This window comes from Hypanus sabinus, chromosome 5, assembly GCF_030144855.1.
Source record: "Hypanus sabinus isolate sHypSab1 chromosome 5, sHypSab1.hap1, whole genome shotgun sequence".
Taxonomy (NCBI): domain Eukaryota; kingdom Metazoa; phylum Chordata; class Chondrichthyes; order Myliobatiformes; family Dasyatidae; genus Hypanus; species Hypanus sabinus.
The window spans coordinates 69,052,542-69,078,186 of record NC_082710.1 but is presented as its reverse complement, the minus strand read 5'-3'; the positions used below and the strand labels follow the sequence as shown (position 1 = coordinate 69,078,186).

The 25,645-nt window shown below is 37.8% G+C and overlaps 1 protein-coding gene across 1 annotated transcript in view; it reads left to right on the top strand.

Moving 5' to 3' along the window:
* Window positions 1–25,645, top strand: part of cenpe (centromere protein E) — a 151,473-nt gene that overhangs the window by 42,210 nt on the left and 83,618 nt on the right. Inside the window, exons 15-26 of the mRNA XM_059970108.1 lie at window positions 1,648–1,801; window positions 5,191–5,311; window positions 8,046–8,273; window positions 8,692–8,766; window positions 9,598–9,726; window positions 11,484–11,591; window positions 12,746–12,923; window positions 18,198–18,352; window positions 21,082–21,285; window positions 21,882–22,059; window positions 23,327–23,457; window positions 24,086–24,277. Of these exons, the coding sequence (XP_059826091.1) occupies window positions 1,648–1,801; window positions 5,191–5,311; window positions 8,046–8,273; window positions 8,692–8,766; window positions 9,598–9,726; window positions 11,484–11,591; window positions 12,746–12,923; window positions 18,198–18,352; window positions 21,082–21,285; window positions 21,882–22,059; window positions 23,327–23,457; window positions 24,086–24,277 (1,853 nt within the window). The remainder of the gene's footprint in view (window positions 1–1,647; window positions 1,802–5,190; window positions 5,312–8,045; window positions 8,274–8,691; window positions 8,767–9,597; window positions 9,727–11,483; window positions 11,592–12,745; window positions 12,924–18,197; window positions 18,353–21,081; window positions 21,286–21,881; window positions 22,060–23,326; window positions 23,458–24,085; window positions 24,278–25,645) is intronic.

The following is a 25,645-nucleotide window of genomic DNA, read 5'->3' as shown; positions in this document are numbered from 1 at the left end:
TTCACTTTTGAAGGATTCTGACTGTAATCTTCTTGCAGTCCATTTTTGCCAGGTCTTATTTTTAAGATTTTAAATCCACTTTCCTCAATTTAAGGGTAATTTCTAGTCCATCCTTTTCCTTTCATTCAATTACTGTCTTAAAAAAAAAATTATGATGACCATCTCCAAAAATGTTGCAAACAGAATATTCAAATCACTTGACCAGCTACTACATTGTCAGAGATTATCCTCATTAATGCCCTTGTCCAGTAGGATTACCTATGTATCAACTCAAAATCTCCAAGGTGCACATAAAATGATTCCAGAATTGAAAGGCTTGTCTTATGAGGAGAGTTTGATGGCTCTGGGCCTCTACTCATTGGAATTCAAAAGAATGAGGGCAGGTACCTTATTGAAACCCACCAAATGTTAAAAGGCCTCAATAGAATGGATTTGGAACGGAACGGATGTTTCCTATAATGGGGGAATCTAAGACCAGAGGACACAGCCTCAGAATAAAAAGGCATTCATTTAAAACGAAGATGAAGAAGAATTTCTTTATCCAATGTGTTGTGAATCTGCAGAATTTGTTGCCACAGGCAGCTGTGGAGACCAAGTCATTGAATATATTTAAGGCAGAGGTTGATAGATGAGCCTCAATATTAGATCTGTTTGTAGGAAATTCGTACAAAAAAAAAACGGTAACTGATTCAGATCAATACATCACGGGTAGAGTCCATCTACATGAAGTACTGTCATAGGAAAGTAGCTTTATTAACTATTTCCATGAAACTGCAGCTAATTGGGGCCGCCAGTTAATTGGGCCAAAAGGTACTGATTCCAACGTATCCAATTAACCAGAATTAATTGTATACCAGACCATCTTCACTTTAATTTCAGAATAAACCTGTTAAAATATGATTTTTAAGTTTTAGCATTTTGCTGTATAGGAAGTCCATTTACCTAAAGGAGATTGATAGGCAATGTAAGAGCTTTTGAAATTTCTCTGTTAGTTTTACTCAGCAACCTTACTCAACAAAATACTGGAAGCACTTATCAGTTTTAGTAGGGTGTCTAGTGAGGAAAAGAATAAAAACATTTGTTCCATAGGGTAATATACTCTGGCTTCTAAAACATGCTTCATAACCTGAGTGCTTTTGGCATCTTCTGCATTTCTTTAAAGTTTTCAGCATCTGAAGATTTGTGTTTTAACCAAGAATGTGATCTCCCTCTATAAACAAAATTAAATTGTTTCTCTCTAATGTTAGTTTCCAGTGATTTGGAATTTGATTTTTTGAGTATCTTTCTGAAGTACAAAATTCTGGATATGATGTTTCTTGACGTGGTGATTTCTAAAATGTCTTTCTGCTCAATTTACCTAACCTGTTATTCAGCCATGTCTCTACAACATTCCTTCATCTTCCTTGATTTGTCGTCGTTTAGTTTGTGACACTTAACAATCTACCCTACAGTGCTCATCAGGATTGTTACATGTCACACAGAAGAACTCTACTAACCTGAATAATCAGATCCTCTTCGGTACCAGCTTCTCCTGTTCTGTCATCTACTCTTGCTTTCCTTGTTTGGCATCATTAGTGACCCAGTAGTTGTAAAAGGACTCGGATTATTTTTGTTATAAACATTGAGTTTTGATTGTTTTTGATGCAGTGCCTGAAGAGATTCCAGATGATCAGCAGTCTGATGTGATGCCAGGGTGCAGTAGTCAGATCACAGTAAGACGAGGAGGAAGCTTGGGTTATCAGGTGCCTTCATTTGAGGATTCTCTATACTTCCGCGATCAAAGCCAGATCTCATTTACTGGGTAAAATCTTTAAAACAATAGTTCTTTTTGGTGGCCATTTATATAATTATCAGATGTTATCGTCTTGATAATAGACTTATCTTTTGATGGTACTGAAGTTTATGCTCTTGAATTTGATCTAGTCATGTCTGTTCTTCCTATTAACCATAAATATGTCAGTGGAAGCAGGAATATTCCATCAGGCCTCACATGCGTGCTCTGCCATTAGGTGATTTATGGCAGGTAATCTTCATCAGCTTTACATTTCTGCACTAACTTAATTTTAATTGATTTCCTTTATATCAAAAGCATTTAACTCTGCATACTACATTCTGAATGGCATTTCTCTTTAAAACTCTTGGTTTTAATCGCTCATCATCTTCACATCAACCCTGCCCATAATAATTTTGTATATTTCAACAAGTTAATTCTTTTAAGTCCTAGCGAGTATTGGTATAGTCTGCTAAAACTGCGATCCCAGAAATCATTCTGGTGTGCCTTTGCTGTACTCTAGCAATCACTTGCATATTTCCTTAAGAAGGAAGATCAGGTGTATACAAAAAATTCCAGATACGTTTTCACTAGGACCTTGTACAGTTGAGCAATGCCATTATTCTTGTACTCAAATCTTCATGCCAACCACATATGTCTTCCAAATTGCTTGCTCTATTAACCAGTTAATCTGTGTAAAGTCACCATTGAAGAATTGGTATCTTTCAGTTTCTCACATTTTAAATCATGCATGTGGCTATTTCTTTTCTACTAAAAGTGGATGACCTCAGATTTTCCCCACTTATTCCTACTACCGTGTCCCTATCCATTTATGTAACTTTTCCGTATCTCTGAAAGCTGTCATCCCACAATCATTGAGTCATCAACAAGCCTAGATATATTGCACCCAATCCCTTCATCCAAATCATTGATAGAAGATCATTAGTCACATACAATCTATTCCTAAACTTTCAGTCTGTTAAATAATTTTTGCCAGTATGTTACCTCAATGTTAAGTTGTTCAACGTTATTTCACCCTTATGTAATCTATATTGGCGATGAGTCTTATTAGTTTTTACATGTTGTGTTAATATTTTCTAAATAGATCCCAGCAGTTTCACTATTATTGATGGTTGGCTATCTGACCTATAGTTTTTGTTCTCCCTCTTAGAGTGGGATTTCATTTGCTATCTACCAGTCATAGCAGCAGTTCCAGAATTTGTAGAATTTTGCAAGAGGATAACCAGAGAACCACTGTCACCACTGTCACATTTTTTTCAAACTGTTAGGATGCAAGTCATCAGGTGTAGGGGATTGTTGTCATGGCCAAAGGAGTGTAAACAGATTTGGGTATTTTTGTCATGTATTTATATGTGATGATTTCAATGTTTAAACAGACTGTTAATTATAATTTGGCATCTATTGATGAGTCACGCTGCCAATGTGTAGTAGCATCCAAAAAGGCACTTTTTTGATTTTCTTTCAAACATTTTGCTTAAGTTTGCCTTGCTGCTTTAAGTAACTTCAGAAGAATTATGGGGGACCATTAAGTCTCTACACTTTGGGTTTTAATTTGGAATTACTACAAAAAGTCTTTTGAAGTTGGTATGTTAGTGTTGACATTTAATCAAAGTATTTAAGTAAGATATTCAGACAGTCTCCAGGTTGTTTAACCATTCCATTTTGACGAATGCGGTGAGCTTCCTCAGTGACTATTAACTAGTGGCACTCACATCTACCATAATGAAATGCTTTGAGAGGTTCAGAATGGCTCAAATTAATTCTGGTCTTGATTAAGGACCAGGACCCGCTGCAATTTGCTTACCGCCACATCGGGTTTTAGTGAACATAACCTCACTCTGCTTTGGAGCACATAAGCAACAGCAAAACAGGCTGTTGCTACTTGAATAAAACTCAGCATTCAATGCCTCAGTGTTTAGTCAGAGAGCTTCTAAGCCTGGGCCTCTACCTCCCTCTACATATGATTCTCAGCTTCCTCATCTAGACACCACAGTTAGAATGGATCAATGTTAACATCTTGAGAGTGATCAACACAAGTACATTCAAAGATGTATGCTTGTTCACAACTCTACTCTCCCTACACTCGTGACTGGCTGAGCACAGTTGAAACACCATCTATAAATATGCCGATCACATTATTGTTGATCTCAGATGGTGCCAAAGAGCCGTACAGGTGTGAGATAGGCTGTCAAGTTGATTGGTGACACAACAATATTGCACTCTAATCAGCAAGACAAAGGAATTGATTGTGGGCTTAAGGACCAGGAAGTCGGGAGAAAACGTACCAGTTCTCATTGAGTGTTCAGCAGTGGGAAGGATGAGTGGTTTCGTGTTTCTGGGCTTCAGCATTCCTGGTGATCTTTCCTGGGCACAATATTTACATGAAATTTTGAAGAAGGCATGCCTTTGTTAGGAGCCTGAAGAGATTTGGTATGTCATCAAAGTCTCGTACAAGTTTCTATATATGTGTGTTGGAGAATACTGTGACTGGTTGCATCACTGCTTGGTATGCAGAATTGTAAGAGGCTGCAAAGGGTTGTAAGAGCTCCATTTGAGGCACAACCTTCCCCACCAGCAAGGGTATATTCAAGAGGCACTGCAAAAGGAGACATGTTTCTTAAGGATTCTCACCATCCAGACACCTTGCTTCTCCCATCAGGGAGAAGGTACAGGTGTTTGAAGACCTGTACCACACACTCAACAGTTCAGAAACAGCCTTTGCCCCTCAACCATCAGATTTCTGAACAGCCATGAATGCTATTTCATGCCTTTTTTATTACTTATTTTGTAATTCATAGTAATTTTCCAAAAACAAATTTCACATTTAAGATGTGATAATAAACCTGATTCCGTCTGTAAGACTTTTACTGTGAGTCAGAAATGAGCAATATCAACAATTATCATAAACGTTTATTTGTCTTTCCCTGTACCGAATTATAAATTTGCACATGCAATGGTTGGATTTGGCCTTAAAGTTAGATTATTTGATGGCATTTTTATTAGTGTCAATAGAAAAGATTGCTTTGTTTCTTTCTGAAGCAAATCTTGGCCTCTGCTGTGAACTCACAGCTTGTTCTCTTAATGACAATGGTGTTTGTTTGCTTCCTGAGTTTCATGGCTATTTGAGTTGACCAGCTGCAATCCTTTTCCATAACTTTTGGAAATGTTTACATTTCCGTAACTATACTGTTATGGAAAAGTCTTCTAAAAAATTTTATGGGTGTATTTACATAAGTTGACTTTCTATAAGTCAGATCTTCAATAGTGCACGGACACTCTGAATTGATTAAACTTAATTAAAACATTACTGTGACGTTGATTTGTGCATGTTATCGATCATCATCATGATTGCGTGAAATTTATTGTCTATTTTTAAATATATCAAATTTATTCCTTAGTACTCTGTATGATGAATCACCAAATGATGATTTGAAAAAAAGAATTTTGGAGCTGGAAAATGAGCTGGGGAAAGAGCTGGACTTGACAAAAGAGAAGGAAAAGCAAAATGTGCACTTAAAGGTCAGTTATTAATAAAATATTCTTGACCTGATATATTAACCCTTTTTCTCAATAGCTGCTACCTGATTTAGAGTATTTCCAACAGTGCCTTTTCTTATGCCAAATGATTTTCCCTTCCAATCACTCATTGGCAATTGGTAAGTAGCCTGAAGCTGTTTATATTTGACAAAGTGATTCCAAGTGATTCCTTGGCCTTGGTTCACTCTTCTTTGAAATAACAAATTGAATAAAGTGTGTCAATTGGCCAAGTGGTATGAAAAACCTGGTCAATTCTTAAACAAGGTTGATAAAGATGGTGAGTGTATATAGCAGACCTCTCTGCCTATAACATCTGTCAGGACACTTTTTTGTATGCTAATCAATTAAGAGTCCAGACAACCTACCAATAGATAACAATGGGATGTGGGAGGACACGGGTGCAGCTGGGAAAGTGGGTGAACTACTTAGACAGTACAGAGTTGGGATTGAAACTAATGTGTACGGAGCTTTGATGCAGCACCTCCACTGTGACTACCTCATAAAAACGTAAGCAAAATACTGTGTTGAACTTTGATGCAAATCTTGCACCATCTCTTGTCATGTTTAAGTTGTGTTTGAAAACAATTCAAGATTGTTTAATGTCATTTCACTACACAAGTGTAATTGATAATGAAAAATGTGTTGCTCTGGATTTGATGCAGCATAATAAAAACGACTAAAGTAAAGACCACAACACAGTCGGCCCTCCTTATCCGCGAGTTCCGCATGCGCGAATTCAACCAACCGCAAATCACAAAAACCCGAGATGCTCTTCCAGCACTTGTTGTTTAAGCATGTACAGAGTTTTTTGTCTTGTCATTATTCCCTAAACAATGCAGAATAACAACTATTTACATAACATTTACATTGTATCAGGTATTATAAGTAATGTAGAGATGATTTAAAGTATACAGGAGGATGTGCGTAGGTTATTATGGATCAGAATTGGAAAAAAACTGAAGTTCTCTTACTAAGGAAGTTGGAACAGGTACATCCGGTATTATTTAGTGTCAGTTAGTCAAATATTTGTCATAGTACATAGTATATATTTTACCTTTCTATGCATATAACACACTTAAGAAACGTATGTATTTCAATAATTAAACCACTGTATTGCTTAGTAATAATTGTAGCTTTCATTGGGGTGGGGCCTTTCTCATTTTATCCTTTAAAATTGTTCTGATCGTTGACCGACTATAGCCCAATGCTTTTCCAATGACCAATGGCGTTTCACCTCTTTCCCATCGTTTTATTATTTCCACTTTATTTTCAATCATGATTATTTTCGTGAACAGAAATACTGTGGATTCAGAGCTCTGCCAGGTCCTAAAGACCATCACACTGAGAAAGGTTAAATAAGGGACTTGAGCATCCACGTTTTTTGGTTTCCACGAGGGGTCCTGGAACCAAACCCTCGCGGATAAGGAAGGCCAACTAATATAAAAAATTAAATACATATGGTTGCTTGGTTGTATATCCATAAAGTGATGCTAGGCACAGGAATGTCTGGGGTACATGAGGTGACTGATGGGAAATGATGAAGTAGAACGATTGATATCATTTATTTGGACTTTTAGAATGCTTTAGACAAGTTTCCCCATGAGAGATTAATAATCAAGTTGTAGGAGATAGGGATTCAGGGTAAATGGGTGCAGAATTGACTCAACAGAAAACAGCAAATTATGGCGAGAGGATGATTTTCACACCTAGAAGAAGTTACAAGTGGGGTTCTGCAGGAATCTGTTTCAGGGCCACTGCTGTTTTTAATTTACATTAATGATTTAGATAAGCACATAACAAACAGAACTAGTAAAGTTTGCCACCAAATTAGGGAGATGGGCTGATAACATTTAGGCAGCAGAATCAATACAGTTAGATATAAGCAAAATCCAGATGTGGGCAGATGAAATGTAATATAAGTAAATGTGAAATATACGTATAGGATTAAGAAATACTGTATATAAATATATAATGGGTCTAGAGTTAGAGAGTGCACTGTATGAGAAGGATTTAGCTGTTCTGGTAGATTCATCACTATAAACATCTGGACAATGCACAGAAGCGACTAAGAAGGCCAATAGAATGCTGGGCTATATTATGTACTCATTAGAGTCTAACGCTTTCCTTAAGCTGTATAATGTGCTTGTGAGGCCACACTTTGAATACTGTGTACAATTTTGGACTCCATGTTGTGAGAAGGATTTGAAAGCACTGGAGAAAGTCCACAGGGGGGCAACTTGACTCTTTCCAGGTCTGCAGGGTATGAGCTATGAAGAAAGGTTGAAAGAATTTAGTATTTTTAGCTTAAGTAGATGTAGAATGAGAGGAGGCATGATTAGAAGTGTTTAAAATCATTAAAGGTATAAGTAAGATGGATGGTAGCTGCTATTTCAAAATTAATCCATCAAAAGACGCAGAACCATAGGTGGAGACTGATTAAGGGAAGAGTTCAGACTACGTCAGGAAGCATTTCTTTACACAGCAAGTTGTGGACACATGGAGCAAACTACCTAGTTATGTAGTTGAAAGTAGTAGCTTAGAGATTTTAAAATCTAAACTCGATAGTTATTTTAACACGCTATGTGACTAGGGAGTTGGCAAGCTTTGTTGGGCTGAATGGCCTGTTCTTGTTTTAAAAAAAACTTTCTAGTGCTTCAAATAAACTTCCAGATTTCAGCTTTCCTGAATGAGTGTTAGTAATACGTTTGCTTTACAGTGCGATGTAGAAAGTTTAAAGATGGAGAACGATAAGCATAAAGAGGAGATCCGACAATTAAAACAATTCCTGGAAGAGAAAGAGAGGACTGAAAAATACTTCAAAATGGAAAATGACAAACAAAATGATGAAATCGAAGAACTGAAAAGGCTGAGAGATGGCTATGAAGAGAGGCGTGAAATTGAAGAGTTTGAATTCTTGGAAAAAGTTGTTGAGAAAGAAGAAAAGGTATTGAGCAAATATGTGCAGTGAATTTTGAAAATACTTGTGTTGGCTGAGAAATGTATCATGAAAGTCAATGGCTAAGAAAAGTCCTGTTAGCAAATTTCCATTAATTTATTTAATGAAAATTAAGTTGCACAATTTACGTGTTTGTTTTCTCTTTGCTTATGCACTTTGTATATTATATGATGCACAAAGAGAGGATCACTTGCATGATTCCAGCGTCTGTTTATGAAAGTTGTTATATTTTGGATTAATGTCAATAAAAGGTGGAATTTAGATAAGAAATTTAAATGGAATTTGAAGAAGGTCATATTTTTGATAGCTAGCTGTAGCCATTATTTCTAAAGCCATAGCAGCTCGATTTATTTATTTATTTATTTATTCCTCTCTCTCTCTCTCCCCCCCCCCCCCCCCCCCACAGGCACAGCAAAAACATGAAATTGCAAAGTTAAAAGAACTGGTTCGCAATTCTGAGGTTTACAACCAGGAACTGGAGGCATGTTCATCTAAATTTAATCATTCCATTAAGAATTTTGCTCATGGGAAAAATGCAAATATGGCATGAGTAGTTCAATAATATTAGAATTTACTTCAGTTTAGTTTAAGAAAACTCAGCTTTGGGCTTTGGTTGTTCTATTTGTCTAGAATCACTCAAATAGTTGGATGTCTTCCCCCACGTAACACAGCATTGGTTAATTCTGCTGAGAAATGTAATGTAAAAGAGTTGCAAAATCTGTGATATTCAATTGTTTGTTTCCATGTGCTTAAATAAAACTCAGAATCAACAAATTATAACAGCAATCCTTGTTAAATTGATAGATAATCCAAAGAACCTTTGCTGTTTGGACTGGTCACAAATTTAAGTCTGAATATTTTGTTTCGTGGTCTTTGCTTATTTTCTAAATTCATCTCAGATCAGAACTTGTACTAAAGGAATAAAAGTGTGTCTCCTATCTCCCATCAGGTTCACACTCTCATCTGGATTCCTCTATCACCTGCTAACTCAACTCTTCTCCTTCCCTCTACTCTTTTACTTTGGCTTCTCCCCTATTTCTTTCCTTTCTTGATGAAGGATCTCTGCCTGAAATGTTGGTTGTTCATTTTGCTCCCTAGATGCTGCCTGACTTGCTAAGTTCCTTGACCATTTTCTTGTTTTGAACTGGATTCCAGCATCTGTAGTCTCTGTCTTAGTGTTGAAGGCCTTACCTCGCAATTAACATTCTCAAAAAAAAACATAATTTTGTTTATCTTGAAGTTCAGTTGTGATGTTGATGGTGCATGTGTATTTTGAACAGGTACTGTAATGGGAATTTCAATTTCTTAATAGGCTGAACTGAAAACTAAAACTGACCGATTGAAAGACCAGGAGCAGAAACTACTTCTTCTTCAAAAGCGACTGGATGAACTAAAACAGTTGTCAGATGGCCAAGTGGATCTGGAGACATTAATAGATCAGGTATTGATGTGATATCTACTTGCTCCAATGCTGATTTTATTTGGCTTATTACATTTCTGAGGTTCCTTGTTGATAATAGAATTTTACTTTGTTGATGAGTATTATACACAATAAATATTTAGCTGCAATACCTTGCCTGTACAGCAGAGCATAACATTAAAAATAGTACAGGTTGATTGGAAGGCTTCTCTGCAATTCAATAAAAATCATGATTTTCTGCACTATGTATAGTTCTCCCTTATTATTCCCATCTGTTCTGTTGTTCGTCCTTCGGAGTCGAAGACGACCACGACTTCTGTCAGGTGGAGGGTTTGTGACTGTGGGTCCAGAGGTGACTTGGATTCCATAACCTTGGATTCTAATATCCAACAGTTCTTTAATACCTTGAATGTATTTCAAAGTTCAGCTTTCTCTTGGATAGAGAATTCTGAAAATTGTATCATCCAAAGTAAGGGAATTTCTCCTCTGTCCTAAATGGCTATCGTCTTTTGCTGCTGGTTTTTGATTCACTGATAGCAAAACCTTGACCTTGGCAAAATTCCTATTATGCTTTTTTCCCTTTAAGGCTATTAATAGCATGTTAAGGCCATCCTGAGCTCCAAATTGCATGTTATTTCTGTTTCCCTTCCTAGTCCTGCAGAGTCCTATCCATCCTCTTCTTTATTTGCTACTGAGCTGAAGCCCAATGAAATTTAGAGGAACCATCTAAACCAAATTTAGAGTATTCCATTTCAGTAGTCTTTAACCCAAAGGCATGAGCTTTGAGTTTTCCCATTGTAGATAACTCTCTCTCGTGAGTTTTCCTCTCTCCCCCCCCCCCCTTTTGATCCAGTGCTCCTACCTCCTGCTTTTGCCCCCTCTACCTCTCCTGGTTCTATCCATGTAATTCACCTACAGGATTTCCACGCCCCCCCCCCCCAACCCCACCCGCTGCTCACTGCAATATACTTCGAGGTTCCAATTGTCACCTTATCAGATTCCAGTATTTGGTAGTCCTTTGTGTTCCTGCTTATTTCTCTCCAGCAGTTGTCTCTAACCTTCACAGTCCCCTCATCCCACCTTGCTCAGTCTGCCTCTCAGCTTTTTTTCTTAGTTTGCCTCCTTCTATTATCCACCTGTCAATGTCTGCCCATTCCATTCTCCCAACACAGACACAACCTGCTTATCATCTTTGTACCCTCTTTGGTCCACCATTTCCTCAGGCTTCTACTTCGGTGTTTCCCCTTTCCTCAATATACTGGCTATCTAGACTCTTCGTCCTGACATCAGGTTACAATCTGAAACATTAACAATTCTTTCCTCATATACCATCTCCTCTCCTGTCCCACTGAGTTCCTTCCTCAGTCTCTGCAATAACCATCATACGTGCTTATCTATATTGCCAAGAATGCCGTTGGAATCCAACTGACAGCCTCATCTTGCTTTATTTTAATTTGGCTCTAGTTTCTGGTGCATCCTTGTGCTTTGCTGCTTTCTGATGCACTCTGATTATGGTTATTTTTGTCACTGTCCTGCTTAGTTGTGTTTTTTTTTCATCTCCCTTTGCAATTTGTCTGACTTAAACCCCATCTCCTAAACTACTATCAAAGTGTAGACTTTGTCTTTTGAATCTAGCTTCAGCATTCCACTCTTAGTCAAACTTTGTTAATTAGAGCAGTAAAATTTTGCTCTGCACTAATATTTACTTTGTGTTGGAAATGGATTAATAATAGTTTAAATTGTACATTTTCTTTTGCTTTCTGCTGGCATGATTTCAGAACAAACATCTACAACAGTCATTGAACGATGCAGAAGTTGTGACCTGTGATGCAAAGAAAAAGTCTGCTATTCTGAGGAGTGAAAATCTGGAGCTCAAAGAAACCATGGTAATGGAAAAAAAAATCAGTGTAGCACATTGCAAGATGAATTAATATGCTGTCAATAATCAAATGATTCATTTTCATTTGGTTTTCTCCATATTCTTCATGGAATAGAGAAAAATGTAAGATGTGGAGAGGTTGAAGAAAGTAGGGTACTAAAGAGTGTTGGACAAAAGTCAGTAATGAATGTAAGAGAAGATGGGGAGAAGGTAGAAGCTGAGTCAATGTAAAAGGGGTAATTGGAAGAGGTGAAGAAGAACAGAAGCAAATAGTTAAGAGAATTAATATGTAATAATGGAGCTTGAGAAAGATCATTGTAAGCGGTTTAGATGGAAATTGGTCGAATCAGGCTAATGAGTTGAAAAAAAGATTACAATTTTTAGATTTAGTTTTGACCACTGCATGCTATTATAAGGTTAAAAATTCCCATCCTATAACCATATGCTTTATATTTTTTTAAAAAACTGGAGTAAAACAGCAGCAATCTGCTAGAGGACCATTAAGAAATCCCAGGGACTTGACATTTTGATTATCACGTGGTGAAAGAATTTGGCATACTTGCCTTCATTGATCAGAGCTTAGTATAAAAGTCAGAAAATGGTGCAACTGCATTGCAGGAAGGACTCTGAAGAAAATACAGAAGAGGTTTAGCAGGATGTCTGATTTGCAAGTGTTAGCTATAAGGAATGGCTGACAAACTTGGATTGCTCTCTCTGGAGTGAAGGAGATGGACCTGAGGGGTAACCTGATAGAAGTATATCCTAGGTTGTAAAAGTGATTACCCTTTGCGCATTTCCACAGCCAATTAAGTAATTTTGGAATGCTTTGTGATTGTGATTGATGTAAATGCAAAACAGAGTAATTTAGGATGAAAGTTATACTGCATGTATCTTTAGATTCACCATTTTTCTTGCCATCCTGATTTAAAACAAATAGTTCTTTAAAATTTTAAAATTGCTAACTGTTGTGTGTTAGGAAAATGATTATAGTAACATGGTTATAGACTTCATGGTATGTATATTATTTCTGAAGACATGAAAAATCAAAATATCTGATGCCAGTTTTAAGTTACTTCCAAAGTGAAATAACGATGACCTAATATAAATAGATTTCAATTCTAATCCTGTTTTTCTTTCCTTTTTAACCTGTATCAACTGAAGAGTGAAATGACAATGAAATATCAACAGATGGAAAAAGATGTCCAATTGTACTGCAAAAAGCTGGATACTGAACAGTCACGCTACAAACAAATGCAATCTGATTTGCAGAAAGAGTTGAAATTTGTTTACAGTGAAAATATCAAACTAACATCTCTTCTGGATGGGAAAGTTCCTAAAGGTATTGTTCTGTCATATAGTACTTGACATTTAAAGAAAATATTTGGCTATGGTTAACAAGATTGAAGTGGAGATTTTCAGACTTTTGGATGGAGAAAAGAAATTCCTCCTCGCATCTTAAATAGGGATCCACTTATTCTGGAAATACATTCAGTGGCAACTTTATAAGGTACAGGAGTGGAGCCCATTGTGGTATTTTGCTGTATGTAGCCCATCTACTTCAAGGTTTGATATATTGCGCATTCAGAGATTCTCTACTGCACACTATTGTTGTAAAGTGTGGTTATTTGAGTTACTGTCAGTTTGAACAAGTCATTATCAAGTCATTTCCACCTACAGAGCTGCTGCTCATTGAATCTTTTTTGTTTTTCACACTATTATCTGTGAACTCTAAAGACTGTGTGAAAATCCCAGGAGATTAGCAGTTTCTGAAGTACTCAAACAACCCCATCTGACTCCAACAATCATTCCACAGTGAAAATCATTAATTCACATTATTTATTTATTTTTATCTTATGCAATACAGTGTGGAATAGGCCTTTGTGGTCCTTCAACTCACACTACTGAGCAATCCCTGATTAAATCCTAACTTAATCACAGGACGATTTACAATAACCAATCAGCCTGCCAACTGATACGTCTTTGAACTGTGGGAAGAAACCAGAAAAGCCAGAACAGCTGGAGGAAATCTACATGGTTACGGTGGAGGGGAGGTGGAAGAATGTGCAAACTCCTGGCAGGCATTTGGGGGTGGGGTGGGGGAAGGGGTGTGGGAGAGAGAATTGAACCCGGGTTGCTCATACTGGAAAGCATTGAGCTAACTACGATGCTACCATGCTGCCTTTTTGTGTGTGGTGCTCAAGATTTCCAGCATCTGCAGAATCTCTTGGATATATCAACAACAGCACCTATAAAAAGTATTCACCTCCCTTGAAATTTTCCATGTTTTATTGTTTTACAACATTGAATCACATTGGATTTAATTTGGCTTTTTTGACACCGATCAACAGAAAATCTCTTCCATGTCAAAGTAGAAATAGATCTCTACAATTGTATGTTCTCTGCACTGCCTCCAAAACGCATTATTGCTCGAAACATGGAGACCTGACTGACACAGTACCTGAGATGTAACCTCAAAACTTCCCCATATTAATACCTCATACCTCTTCAGTGCCATCTAGTTAGTACATGAAATCTCTGAAAGATTGATCCTCTGTTAAGAGTAATCCTTTTGCCTCCCAAGATGCAGGACTCTTGAGCAGCCTGCCAGCCTGTTCTGGTTTGCTGTCAGTGATGTCACCAAAGCAGTACATCCTCTGAAGCAGTAATTAAGCAGTTCAGTGCTGAGGAAACAATCCACAGTGCAACATACTCTGTTAATTTGGGTATTGAATAGTTTGCAGTTCTAAAGCTACATGGGTCTCATTCTGTCTTTGTCAAGAGAATGTCTCTTTAAATTATGAGAAGTAAAAATGTCATGTGATCTATTGACATTTATTCACAGTAGTCATTGTTTAAAATTCTAAACTCTAATTCAGGTTGGAATGGATGAAGCTGCTGAGGTGGTTTAAAATCAAACTATTTTATAAGCAGCAGTAATCACCTAAATCTTGAGAATGAGGAAAAAGAGTATGTTTTTCTACATAATGCAGAAACCAGAGCGTCAAAACACATTTAAGACCACAAGAACATAAGACATAGGAGCAGAAGTAGGCTATTCGGCCCATCGAGTCTGCTCTGCCATACAATTGTGGCTGATCCAATTCTTCCAGTCATTCCCACTCTCCTGCCTTCTCCCCATACTCTTTGATGCCCTGGCTAATCAAGAACCTATCTCTGCCTTAAATACACCCAATGAGTTGGCCCTCACAGCCGCTTGTGCTGACAAATTCCACAGATTTACCACCCCCTGACTAAACTAATTTCTCCGTATCTCTGTTCTAAATGGATGTGCTTCAATCCTGAAGTTGAGCCCCCTTGTCCTAGAATCCCCTACCATGGGAAATGACTTTACCATATCTAAACTTCAGGCTTTTGACATTCTGAATGTTTCTATGAGATCCCCCTCCCCATTCTCCTGAACTCTAGGGAATACAGCCCAAGAGCTGCCGGACGTTCCTAATATGGTAACCCTTTCATTCCTGGAATCATTCTCGTGAATCTTCTCTGAACCCTCTCCAATGTCGGTATATCCTATCTAAAATAAGGAGCCCAAAACTGCACACAATACTGCAAGTGTGGTCTCATGGGTGCCTTATAGAACCTTAACATCACATCCCTGCTCTTATATTCCATACCTGTAGAAATGAATGCCATAATTGCATTCGCCTTCTTCACCACTGACTCAACCTGGAGGTTAACCTTTCGGGTATCCTGCACAAGGACTCCCAAGTCCCTTTACATCTCTGCATTTTGAATTCTCTCCCCATCTAAATAATAATCTGCCTGTTTATTTCTTCCACCAAAGTGCATGACCATACACTTTCCAACATTGTATTTCATTTGCCACTTCATTGCCCATTCCCCTAAACTATCTAAGTCCCTACAGGCTCTCTGTTTCCTCAACACTACCCACTCCTCCACCTACCTTTGTGGCAAATTTAACCACAAATCCATTAATGCTATAGTCCAAATCAGTGACATACATTACAAAAAGCAGCGGTCCCAACACCGACCCTGTGGAACTCCAATGGTAACCAGCAGCCAGCCAGAATAGGATCCCTTTATTCCCACTCTCCATTTTTCTGCCGACCAGCCAATGCTGCACCCACGCTAGTAACTTCCCTGTAATTCCATGGGCTCTTACCTTGCAAAGCAGCCTCATGTGTGGCACCTTGTCAAAGGCCTTCTGAAAATCCAAGTTCACCACGTATACTGCATCTCCTTTGTCTACCCTGCTTGTAATTTCCTCAAAGAATTGCAGTAGGTTTGTCAGGCAGGATTTTCCTTTTAGGAAACCATGCTGGCTTTGTCCTATCTTGTCATGTGCCTCCAGGTACTCTAATCTCATCCCTAACAATTGATTCCAATAGCTTCCCAACTACTGATGTCTGGCTAGCAGATCTATAGTTTCCTTTCTGCTGCCTCCTACCTTTTTTAAATAGCAGAATGACATTTGCAATTTTCCAGTCATCCAGTACAATGCCAAAATCTATCGATTCTTGAAAGATCATCATTAGTGCCTCTGTAATCTTTCCAGCTACTTCCTTCAGAACTCTATCAGGTCCAGGAGTTTTGTCCACCCTCAGACTATTAAGCTTCCTGAGTACCTTCTCAGTCGTAATTTTCACTGCACAAGCTTCACTTCCCTGACATGCTTGAATGTCTGGTATTCTGCAGATGTCTTCAGTTACTCTGCCCTCTCTGCATCTCTCGTTACAATATCTCTAGTGTCATTTTCTGTTGGTCCTATATCTACCCTGAACATTCTTTTACCCTTTATATACTTAAGAAAGCTTTTAGTATCTTCTTTCATATTAGTCGCCAGCTTCCTTTAATAATCTATCTTTTCCTTCCTACTGACCTTCTTACTTCTGCAAGTTTTTAAAAGCTTCCCAATCCTCTATTTTCCCACTGGCTTTGGCTTCCTCGTATGCCCTCTTTTGCTTTTACTTTGGCTCGGACTTCACTTGTCAGCCACGGTAGTGTCCTTTATTCCATTCAATATTTTCTTCTTATTTAGAATATAGCTGTCTTGCACTTCCCTCATTTTTCACAGAAACTCCAGCCATTGCTGCTCTACTGTCCTTCCTGCTGGTGTCCCAGTCAACCTTGGCCAGTTCCCCTCTTATGCCATTCCACTGAAACACCAACACATTGGAATTTAATTTCTCCTTCTCAGATTTCAAAGTGAACTCGATCATATTATGATCTCTGTTCCCTAAGAGTTCCTTAACCTTAAGCTCTCTTATCACTTTCTGATCATTACACAACAGCCAATCCAGCACAGCAGATCTCCCTGGTGGGCTCAACAATAAGCTGTTCTAAAAAGCCATCCTTTAAACATTCTACAAATTTGCTCTTGAGGTCAAGTACTGGCCTGGTTTTCCCAATGCACTTTCATGTTAAACTGTCCAACCATTATCATGACATTGCCCTTCTGACACGCCTTTTCTATCTCCTGCAGTAATTTGTAATCCACATCTGGCTGCTGGTTGGAGGCCTGTATACAACTGCCATTTAGAGTCCTTTTACCCTTGCTACTTCTTTACCCAACCCATAGTCATCCTATGTCATCCTTTTCTAATGATTTAATATTATTTCTTGTACACAGGGCCACACCACCCACTCTGCCTACTAACCTATCTTTCTGATCCTCTGTATATCCTTGGATGTTCAGCTCCCAATGGCAGCCATACTTTAGCCAAGTTTCAGAGATGGCCACAACATCATACTTGCCGATCTGTAGCTGAATTTCAAGATCGTCCATTTTATTTCTTAAGCTGTGTGCATTCAAATACAACAATATTAGTCCAGTATTTGTTGCTTTCTGTTTTAACTGCACCATGCCTCTATTGCCCTGGAACTCATCCCATTGACTGTGATGATTCCTCATCTCCTGCCTGTTCTTTCTATCATCCCTGTTGCACACTATCTTTGATTTATTTCTGGTTTGTTTTTCCTCAGACCTATCACTCCGGTTCCCATCCCACTGCCAAATTAGTTTAAACCCTCCTGAATAGCTCTATTAAACTTGCCTGCTAGGATAATAGATGCCTTTGGGTTCAGGTGTAACCTGTCCCTTTTTGTACAGGTCGTACCTCTCCCAGAAGAGGCCTCACTGATCTAGGAACCTGTAGCCCTAACCTTTACACCAGTCTCTCAGCCACATATTAATATGCCTGATCATGCTATTGCTGCACTCGTTAGCATGTGACACAGGCGACAATCCTGAAATTACTACCCTGGAGGTCCTGCTTATGAGCTTCCTACCCAAGTCCATGAATTCTCTCTTCAGGACCTCCTTTTTTTTAACCTGTGTCATTGGTACCAGCATGTACCAAGACTTTTGGCTGTTTACCCTCTTCCTTCAGAATACTCTATGCCCAATCCGAGATATCCTGTACCCTGGCACCAGGAGGCAACACACCATGTGGGTGTCTTTATCAGGCTGACAGAACCTCCAGTCTGTTCCCTCACTATGGGATCCCCTATGACTACCGCATTCTTCTTCATCATTTCTCTCCCTTCTGACCTGTGAGAAGATTTTAATATTTTTAAAGAGAGATCATTGTGTTGTGAAACTGTAAAGCAGGTTATGTTTTGTGATTGACAGATGTATTGGATCGTATTCAACTGGAAAAGAGCGTTGCTGATCTTAATCAACAGTTGGAGAAAGCAGGAAAAGAAAACATCAGACTGCAACAAGAAGTGGCCTTTTTATCTCAAAACAATTTGTTGCCAGAGAAAATAGATGAATTAGAAAAACAGGTAAAACATTTTCTACAGCTAAACATTCCCTCTTTACCTTTTGCCTCCATACTGGAAGAATACTTGGAAGGACATCTGGTCCTTCATGTCCAAAAGCCCAGTGAGTTTTGAATTGCAACGACTATTATTTTGGTAACTATTGTTTCTTTTTAAACTGTCATATGCCATTAGAAAAATATAATTCCTCAGGCAGTCATGGATAACATTTATTAAATTATTTTTCTTTTACTTCCTTCCCACCCCATCTCAAAAACTTGTTTGAATAATATAATTTCTCTATTTCCTGTGAGCTATTTGTGTAATCCACCTTTTCCCCATTTGGCTTTGGCATGCTTATTTTATTGCCTGTGAAAAAGGGTGGCTGTAGTTATTGTCATTTGCAGGTTTGTCAGTTCCTTTTTGAGCTATTTTACTATTTTAATATGGCTAACATTTTGTGATTTAGTTTGTATCTCTTGGATTGTAGTTTTTGCTACTGTTGTGCAGTCAACTTTCGCTTTTCAACTTACAGATTTCGCCTGAAGCTTATTTGGGAGTCTTTTGTTAAACATTTGGAAAAAATCTGTCAATGTAATGTCACTAACTTCTTTTGCTCTTTAATCAGACGAATTGACAATATTGAGATATTTAAACATTCTAAGTTCCGGTAGTGATTGTGGGTGTGTAAAGATGGACATACATTTAGAGAAATGTGAATTTGGAATACAGATGACCTTGTACAGCTAGCTGGAAGGAAGTCATTGGTCATTGACTTAACTATGATTTGAGTTCCATTTTGATGCATAACTGGAATTGGGGGTAGCCAGCCTTAAATTGAAGGAGGCAGGTACCAGGGTGACTGTCAGGAGAAGGAAAGGGAATGGTCAGCCAGTGTAGAGTGCCCCTGTGGCCGTTCCCCTCAGTTATAAGTATATCTGTTTGGATGATGTTGGAGGAGGGGCGGGGGTTGACCTACCCAAGAGAAGCCATAGCGAGCAGGTACAGAGACTGGCTCTGCAGCTCAGAAGGGAAGAGGAGTGCAGTAGTGGTTGGAGGATGGATTTCATAGTTAGAGGTACAGATAGGAGCTTCTATGTTTGTGAAAAAGAAACAGAAATTTCTTTTTGCCTGCCAGGTGCCAGGGTCAGGGATGTCTTGGATCGGGTTAACAGCATTATAATTGGGGAAGATGAGCTATATATTGGTACCAACGATATAGGTAGGAAAAGGGAAGGAGGTCCTGAGGAGAGAATATTGGGACTTAGCTGAAAAGCAAGATTGTGGAGATGTTAGAAATGATCTTTAAGGAATCACTGGGTTGGTTCCAGAGGGCTGTAAAATTGCAAAAGTCACTTCACTCTTTAAGATGCTAGGGAGGCAGAAGAAAGAATATTAGCCTGACTTCAGTGGTTGGGAAGATGATGGAGTCCATTATTATGGATGAGGTTTCAAGACACTTGGAGGCACATGATAAAATAAACGAAAGTCAGCATGGTTTTCTTAGTGGAAATCCTCCCCAACAAATCTGTTGGAATTCTTTGAGGAAATAACAGACAGAATGAACAAAGGAATCAGTGGATGTTGTTTATTTGGATTTTCAGAAGGCCTTCTGACAAGGTGCTGCACATGAGGCTGCTTAACAAGACAGCCCATGGTATTACTACAAGAAGATTAGCATAGAAAGAAGATTTTGGCTGATTGGCAAGAGGCAAAGAGTGTGCATAAAGAGAACCTTTTCTGGTTGGCTGCTGGTGACTTGTGTTGTTTCACAGGGATTGTTGGGACTGCTTCTTTTCACGTTATATACATCAATGATTTGGAAGACAGAATTAGTGGCTTTGGGGCAAAGTTTATAGATGACATGAAGATAGGTGGAGGGACAGATAGTGTTGAGGAAGCAGGGGTTCTGCAGAAGGACTTGAACAGATTAGAAGAATTGGCAAAGAAGTGGCAGATGGAATACAATGCAGTGAAGTGTATGTTGTGCACTTCGGTACAAGCACTCAAGGGATGGACTATTTTCTAAATGGGGAGAAAGTTCAAAAATGCTTTGTTAACTTGCAGGTTAAGTCAATGGTAAGGAAGGCAAACACAATGTTAGCATTCATTTTGAGAGAATTAGAATATAAGAGCAAGGATGTATTGCTGAGTCTTCATAAGGCATTGGTCAGACTACATCTGAAGTACTGTGAGCAATTTTGGCCCCTTGTCTAAGAAACTATTTGCTGTCATTGGAGAGTGTCTAGAGGAGGTTCAGAGAATAATTACCGGAATGAAAGGATTGACATATGAAGAGTGTTTGATGGCTCTGGGCATGTTCTCATTGGAATTTGGACAATGAGGGGAGAATCTCATGGAAATCGTATCAAATATTGAAAGGTCTGAGTAGTGGATGTGGGGAGGATGTTTCATATAGTGGGGTAGTTGTGGATTAGAGTAGGATTAGTGTAAAAATGAGTGCAAATGGTTGGTGTAGACTCAGTGGGCCCAAAGCCTGTTTCTGTGTTGTATCTCTGATTCTATGGCTGAGAGGTTTTGATATTAAAATCTTGTAATGCAGTAGCATGAATAAAAGCTTTGCAACAAAGATAACCTTCGGTTCATGTCACTTGGCTAGTGAAGGCTCTGGACTACAGAAAAAGGCTAGAGAAATTTGGAGGTGAAATGGAGTGTGTTTTAAAAAAAAGTTTATATTAATGTGGCCATCAATGATGTGGGAGAAAGTTCATCTGCCATAAATTTGCATCTAGGTTTTAAAGTTAACGGAAGAACTGAATGGTGTCACCTCTGAACGTGATAACTTATTAATTGGCAAAGAAGAAAATGATAACCAACTTGCAAACTTGCGGGGAGAAGTCTCACTGATTGTTCAAGAAAGGGACAAACTCCAAGAAGCAGTGACCAGCCTTCAAAATGAGAGGATTCATCAGGAAAATTTGAACGCTGAACAGCAGGTAAAACAAAAACACTGAGGTTGTTAAAAGTCCCTTTTAAACAGTTCATTAGAGACCCTTGCGCATTCCTTCAAAGGGAATTAAAAATATTTTCTTAAACAGTAGTCCTTTTTTCGATGCATTGGAAGTTGCGTCAAGTATTAAATGTTTCCCACCTCTGTATTTTAAAAAGTAAAAATAAATCATTTCCCTGCCAATTAAACTCATCGCTTGGCATCCACCTGATGTTTCCTTGGCTAACTTCTTAATGACTTGTAATTGATATTTTTGTTTCCTTCCTACTAATTATAATATAAGCTACAATATTGTAGTTGATTTGTAAATTAATTGTTGATCAAGGTCCATGAATGGTGTAGCGTTCTTGCTCATGCTAGATATGGATTAGTTCAAAAAGGCAAGTTCTAAGTCTATTAATACACAGATTAATTCTTTAAACACCTTTTTGTTGAGATATGATGACAAAATGCATGTTGGCATAGTAACTTAGCACTCTGCTCACATTTCAAGAAAATGGGGTTGAAGTGGAAACTGATATTTTTTGCACCATCACTGAAACGTAACATGATTGCTCCTGTATTTCCTTGTGCTTTCTACAGAACAAAATACAATGTAGAATGGAAAGCTTCAAAACAGAATTAGGATTGTACTGCAGACAACTTGAAGAAGAGAGAGCTAAATGTTTACAACTTCAGCATAACATTGAAGACAAAGAAGGAAAAGTTAAAGAGCTGGAACAACAGCTAACACATGAGATTGCAAAGCAAAATGAAATAAGTGAGATTAATAATATTTTATCAGTTGTTCTGGTTGTATTTATTTTAACTTTGAATCCTGTTCATCAAAGCAATACAGAAATTAAGTTTTGAAAATTTTACATTTACCAATAAATGAAATCAATTAATATTTAAGAAAATTATCATTGATTGAGGTGATAAGTGAAGTTCACAATTTGTCCCTAGTATCTGAAGAACATTATGCTTTCTGAGAGTCATTGATTTAAACTTTAATGATTTTCTAATGGCAAAAGTTATAGATGTTCAGATGATTTCTACAATTTTAATTTGAAATAAATGTTGGTCGAGTTGCACTGAGAGCTGTAGCTTGCTAAGTGATTTAAAAGTTTGACTCCATTGATCAAAAAGGAATAGAAATCAGCCCATGTTGGAAACTGAGCTTGCTTGGTTCAAAGCTGGTTGGAAGCAATTGTTGCTATATGTAGGTCCAAGTGCCTGGTCAATCCTGTGCTCTAACCGACGTTTGTACAGGATTGTAGCCACGACAAAAGTAGAATGCGCATGAAAGAGCTGATTCAACTGGGCACAAGTAACCATGGGGAGGAATTAGGATAGTTCTCTTGTCCTGACAGCCTCCAGTTTCTATAGCATCAGGCTGAGTTGCAGATTTAGATAATTTTGACTCTGAATCATGTGTATACCTTAAAAGGGGCATAATTCCTTGTTTAATATTTCATTTCTGAATCTCAACTTCATGGCATTGAGCTCAATTTAACAACCCACTATAGTGGTGTGATGTACTCTATTTTCTGTTGCATGGAAGTTACGTGCCAACACAAGTAGCGGACATGTATTCGGGTACAAATGATTTTATGCTAAAGTTAGAGGTACCAGCTAAGTTTGGATTCAAGTGGAGACACTGCCTCTTTGACAAACTGCCATTAGTAATCATTAAAGACGAAGACGTTCAATTATTGAAGTCACCTCTTTAACTTAAACTGTTTCAGCAAGGTTGTTATTACTGGCATTCTTTCTCCTGCTTTTCTTTATTGTTCAATTTACAAAATTATGGAATAATGTATTTACACCAAAAATCTTTTGCACCTAAACAAATCAAAGATATTAATGTAACAGTGAATCACTGTTTGAGTTGTGCAGCAGCAATAGAGCATATAGCAGACTGTTTTGTTATTTGTCACTTTCATTAGAATTGAAAGTCACAAAATGTTAATATAGATTTTGTTATATCGGCATATTTTTTTGTCTTTGGAAATGCAATCTGTTATTGTTTGTTTCCCTTTTACTAGATGATAAACTTTCTAAAGCATCAGAAGATATTAAATTACTTAATGAAGTGAAAGAAGAGCTGATGACTAAATTACAAGTTTTAACAAAAGACAATGAAGAATTGGCAATGTTGCAACCCAAGTCCCAAAAGGTTAATCAAGTAATGTCAAAATGCTGCAAACTTCCTGTATGTTTTTCAGCGATGAACATGACTAAATTAAAATTTTACTTTAAATCTCAGCTTGATTAATGTTTCAGTAAAGTGTTGGTAGTATACAAATTTTTTTTGGGGTTAATGGTTAAGTTAAAGATGAATTTTACATCCTAGTGATTGAATTAATTTCCTGACTGAACTGATTGCTGAAGAGATAGATTCTTATAATCCTATATTAGCATGAAAGTCGAGAATAAATGTTGTCTTTTGGTGCACAGGTTTGAAGAGCATAAATTCAAATGTGATCTTGATTGTAGTCTAATTTTGCTTATTTACTATTTTAAATGTATAAATTCTAAATCTGGTTGAAAAATGAGTAGTTGAAGTATGGTATTTTTTTCTGCTGGGACTAAGTTGGGGATTTACAGCTGTATTTAAAAGTGTAGATGAATCTTAGTGTTCTTGCTGCCAAAACATATTTCAAACTTTTTAGTTATTTTCTGTTGGCTTAAAGTGAGTTTCCTATTCTGGTGTTCTTGTTAATGTGCAAAAGTGATCAATGAAATGTCTATTTGTTACCAAATATTTGAAGAATGGTGTTTGAAATTTTACATTTGGTGACTAGGACGAAGACCTTCTAAATGTGAGCAGTGCGGTTGAAACAACTGAGATAAAGAATTTAACTGAACAGCTTCTCATTCTTGAGGAAAATTGCAAGACTATCAGTGAAGAGAAAGAGAACCTATATAAAGAATTGTTGGGTCTTCAGGCTGAGAGGGATCAATTGAAATGTGATCTTCAAGATAATATTGAAATGGTAATTTAAATTGGTTTATTATTGTCACATATGCCTCAGTACAGTGACAAACTTGGGTTTGCATGCCATTCATTTTGTCACATTGCTGCGCCGAGGTAGTGCTAGAAAATAAAAAGCTAAATAGAGTTATAGTTGCAGAGAAAGTGCAGGGTAGATTGTTGAAAGGTTCATTTATTATCACAGTTTGTATCTATATACAACTCTGAAATTCATCTTCTCCAGATAGCCTCAAAAGCAAAGAAAGAACATGAAAGTTGTTCAGAGAGAAACATCAAACCTACCTTCCCGCCCCAGCACAAAAACCTAACAGAACACAAATGTACAATAACTCCCAAACCCTTCCTCTCACACAACAAACCAGATGAATGGCCAATAAAAGACACAGAATATTTAAAAAAAAAAGTCTGGAAAAAGTCCATGGCCCATAACTGCATTAGTCCAATCCATAAACACAGAAGCATGATGCATCCTCCAATATCATTGACGTTCATCAAAAGAGAGGTACACCACGAGGCGGAGGCCTACCTGCCAACCACGTAGAGGTAGGCTGCTCACAAACTCCTCAGAGGGATCAAAAGGAAGGCCTTTGTTGCTGAACGATTAGTCTCCTTTCACATTCACCTCTGTCTTCCTTGACACTTTAATTGGTGATTAATGAATGCTTTAATCAGTGAAATGTAGTTGGACATCTGCTCACACCCCATCTCAGAAGTTTCTTTGCAATTGAGGCTGTCTGAGCTCACTTTCTGGAATCTTCTCGGAGATAGTAAAGCGCTGGATCACTCAATTGATCTCCAAACTGTAAGTTGCTGGCTCTAACAGTCCCATAGATTCAAGGTGAAAAACAGGCGTAAAAGAAATAAAAAGACATTTTTGTAGTCTATCTGGAAGATGTTAACCAAGGGAGTGTTGTACGCTGGTGCCATTGTGAGGTCAAGAGTTCATCTTGTGCTACAAGACCATTCAGTAGTCTTATAGGGTAGAATTTGTTCCTGAGCCTGGTACTATGTGCTTTCAGGCTTATGTATTGTGTGTTCTTCTGTCCAGTGGGAGTTGGAGAAAATTGAAATATTGGGGTTTTTGATTATGTTCACTACTGTATAGAGGCAGTGAAAAGTGTAGATTTGAGTCAATGTAGAGGAGGCTGGTTTCTATGTGTGCTGAGCTATGTCCACATACTTTGCGATTTCTTGCAGTCCCATACAGAGCAGTTGCCATAACAAGTCATGATGCATTTGGATATGATGGTCATTTAGAGTTTTATCATTCAACAGATTATAATCTTAATATTTCTTAATTTTGTTAATCTTGTATCTTAATGTTATATTAATATTAATAGTATCTATATGGTACAATGCTGTTTGACAC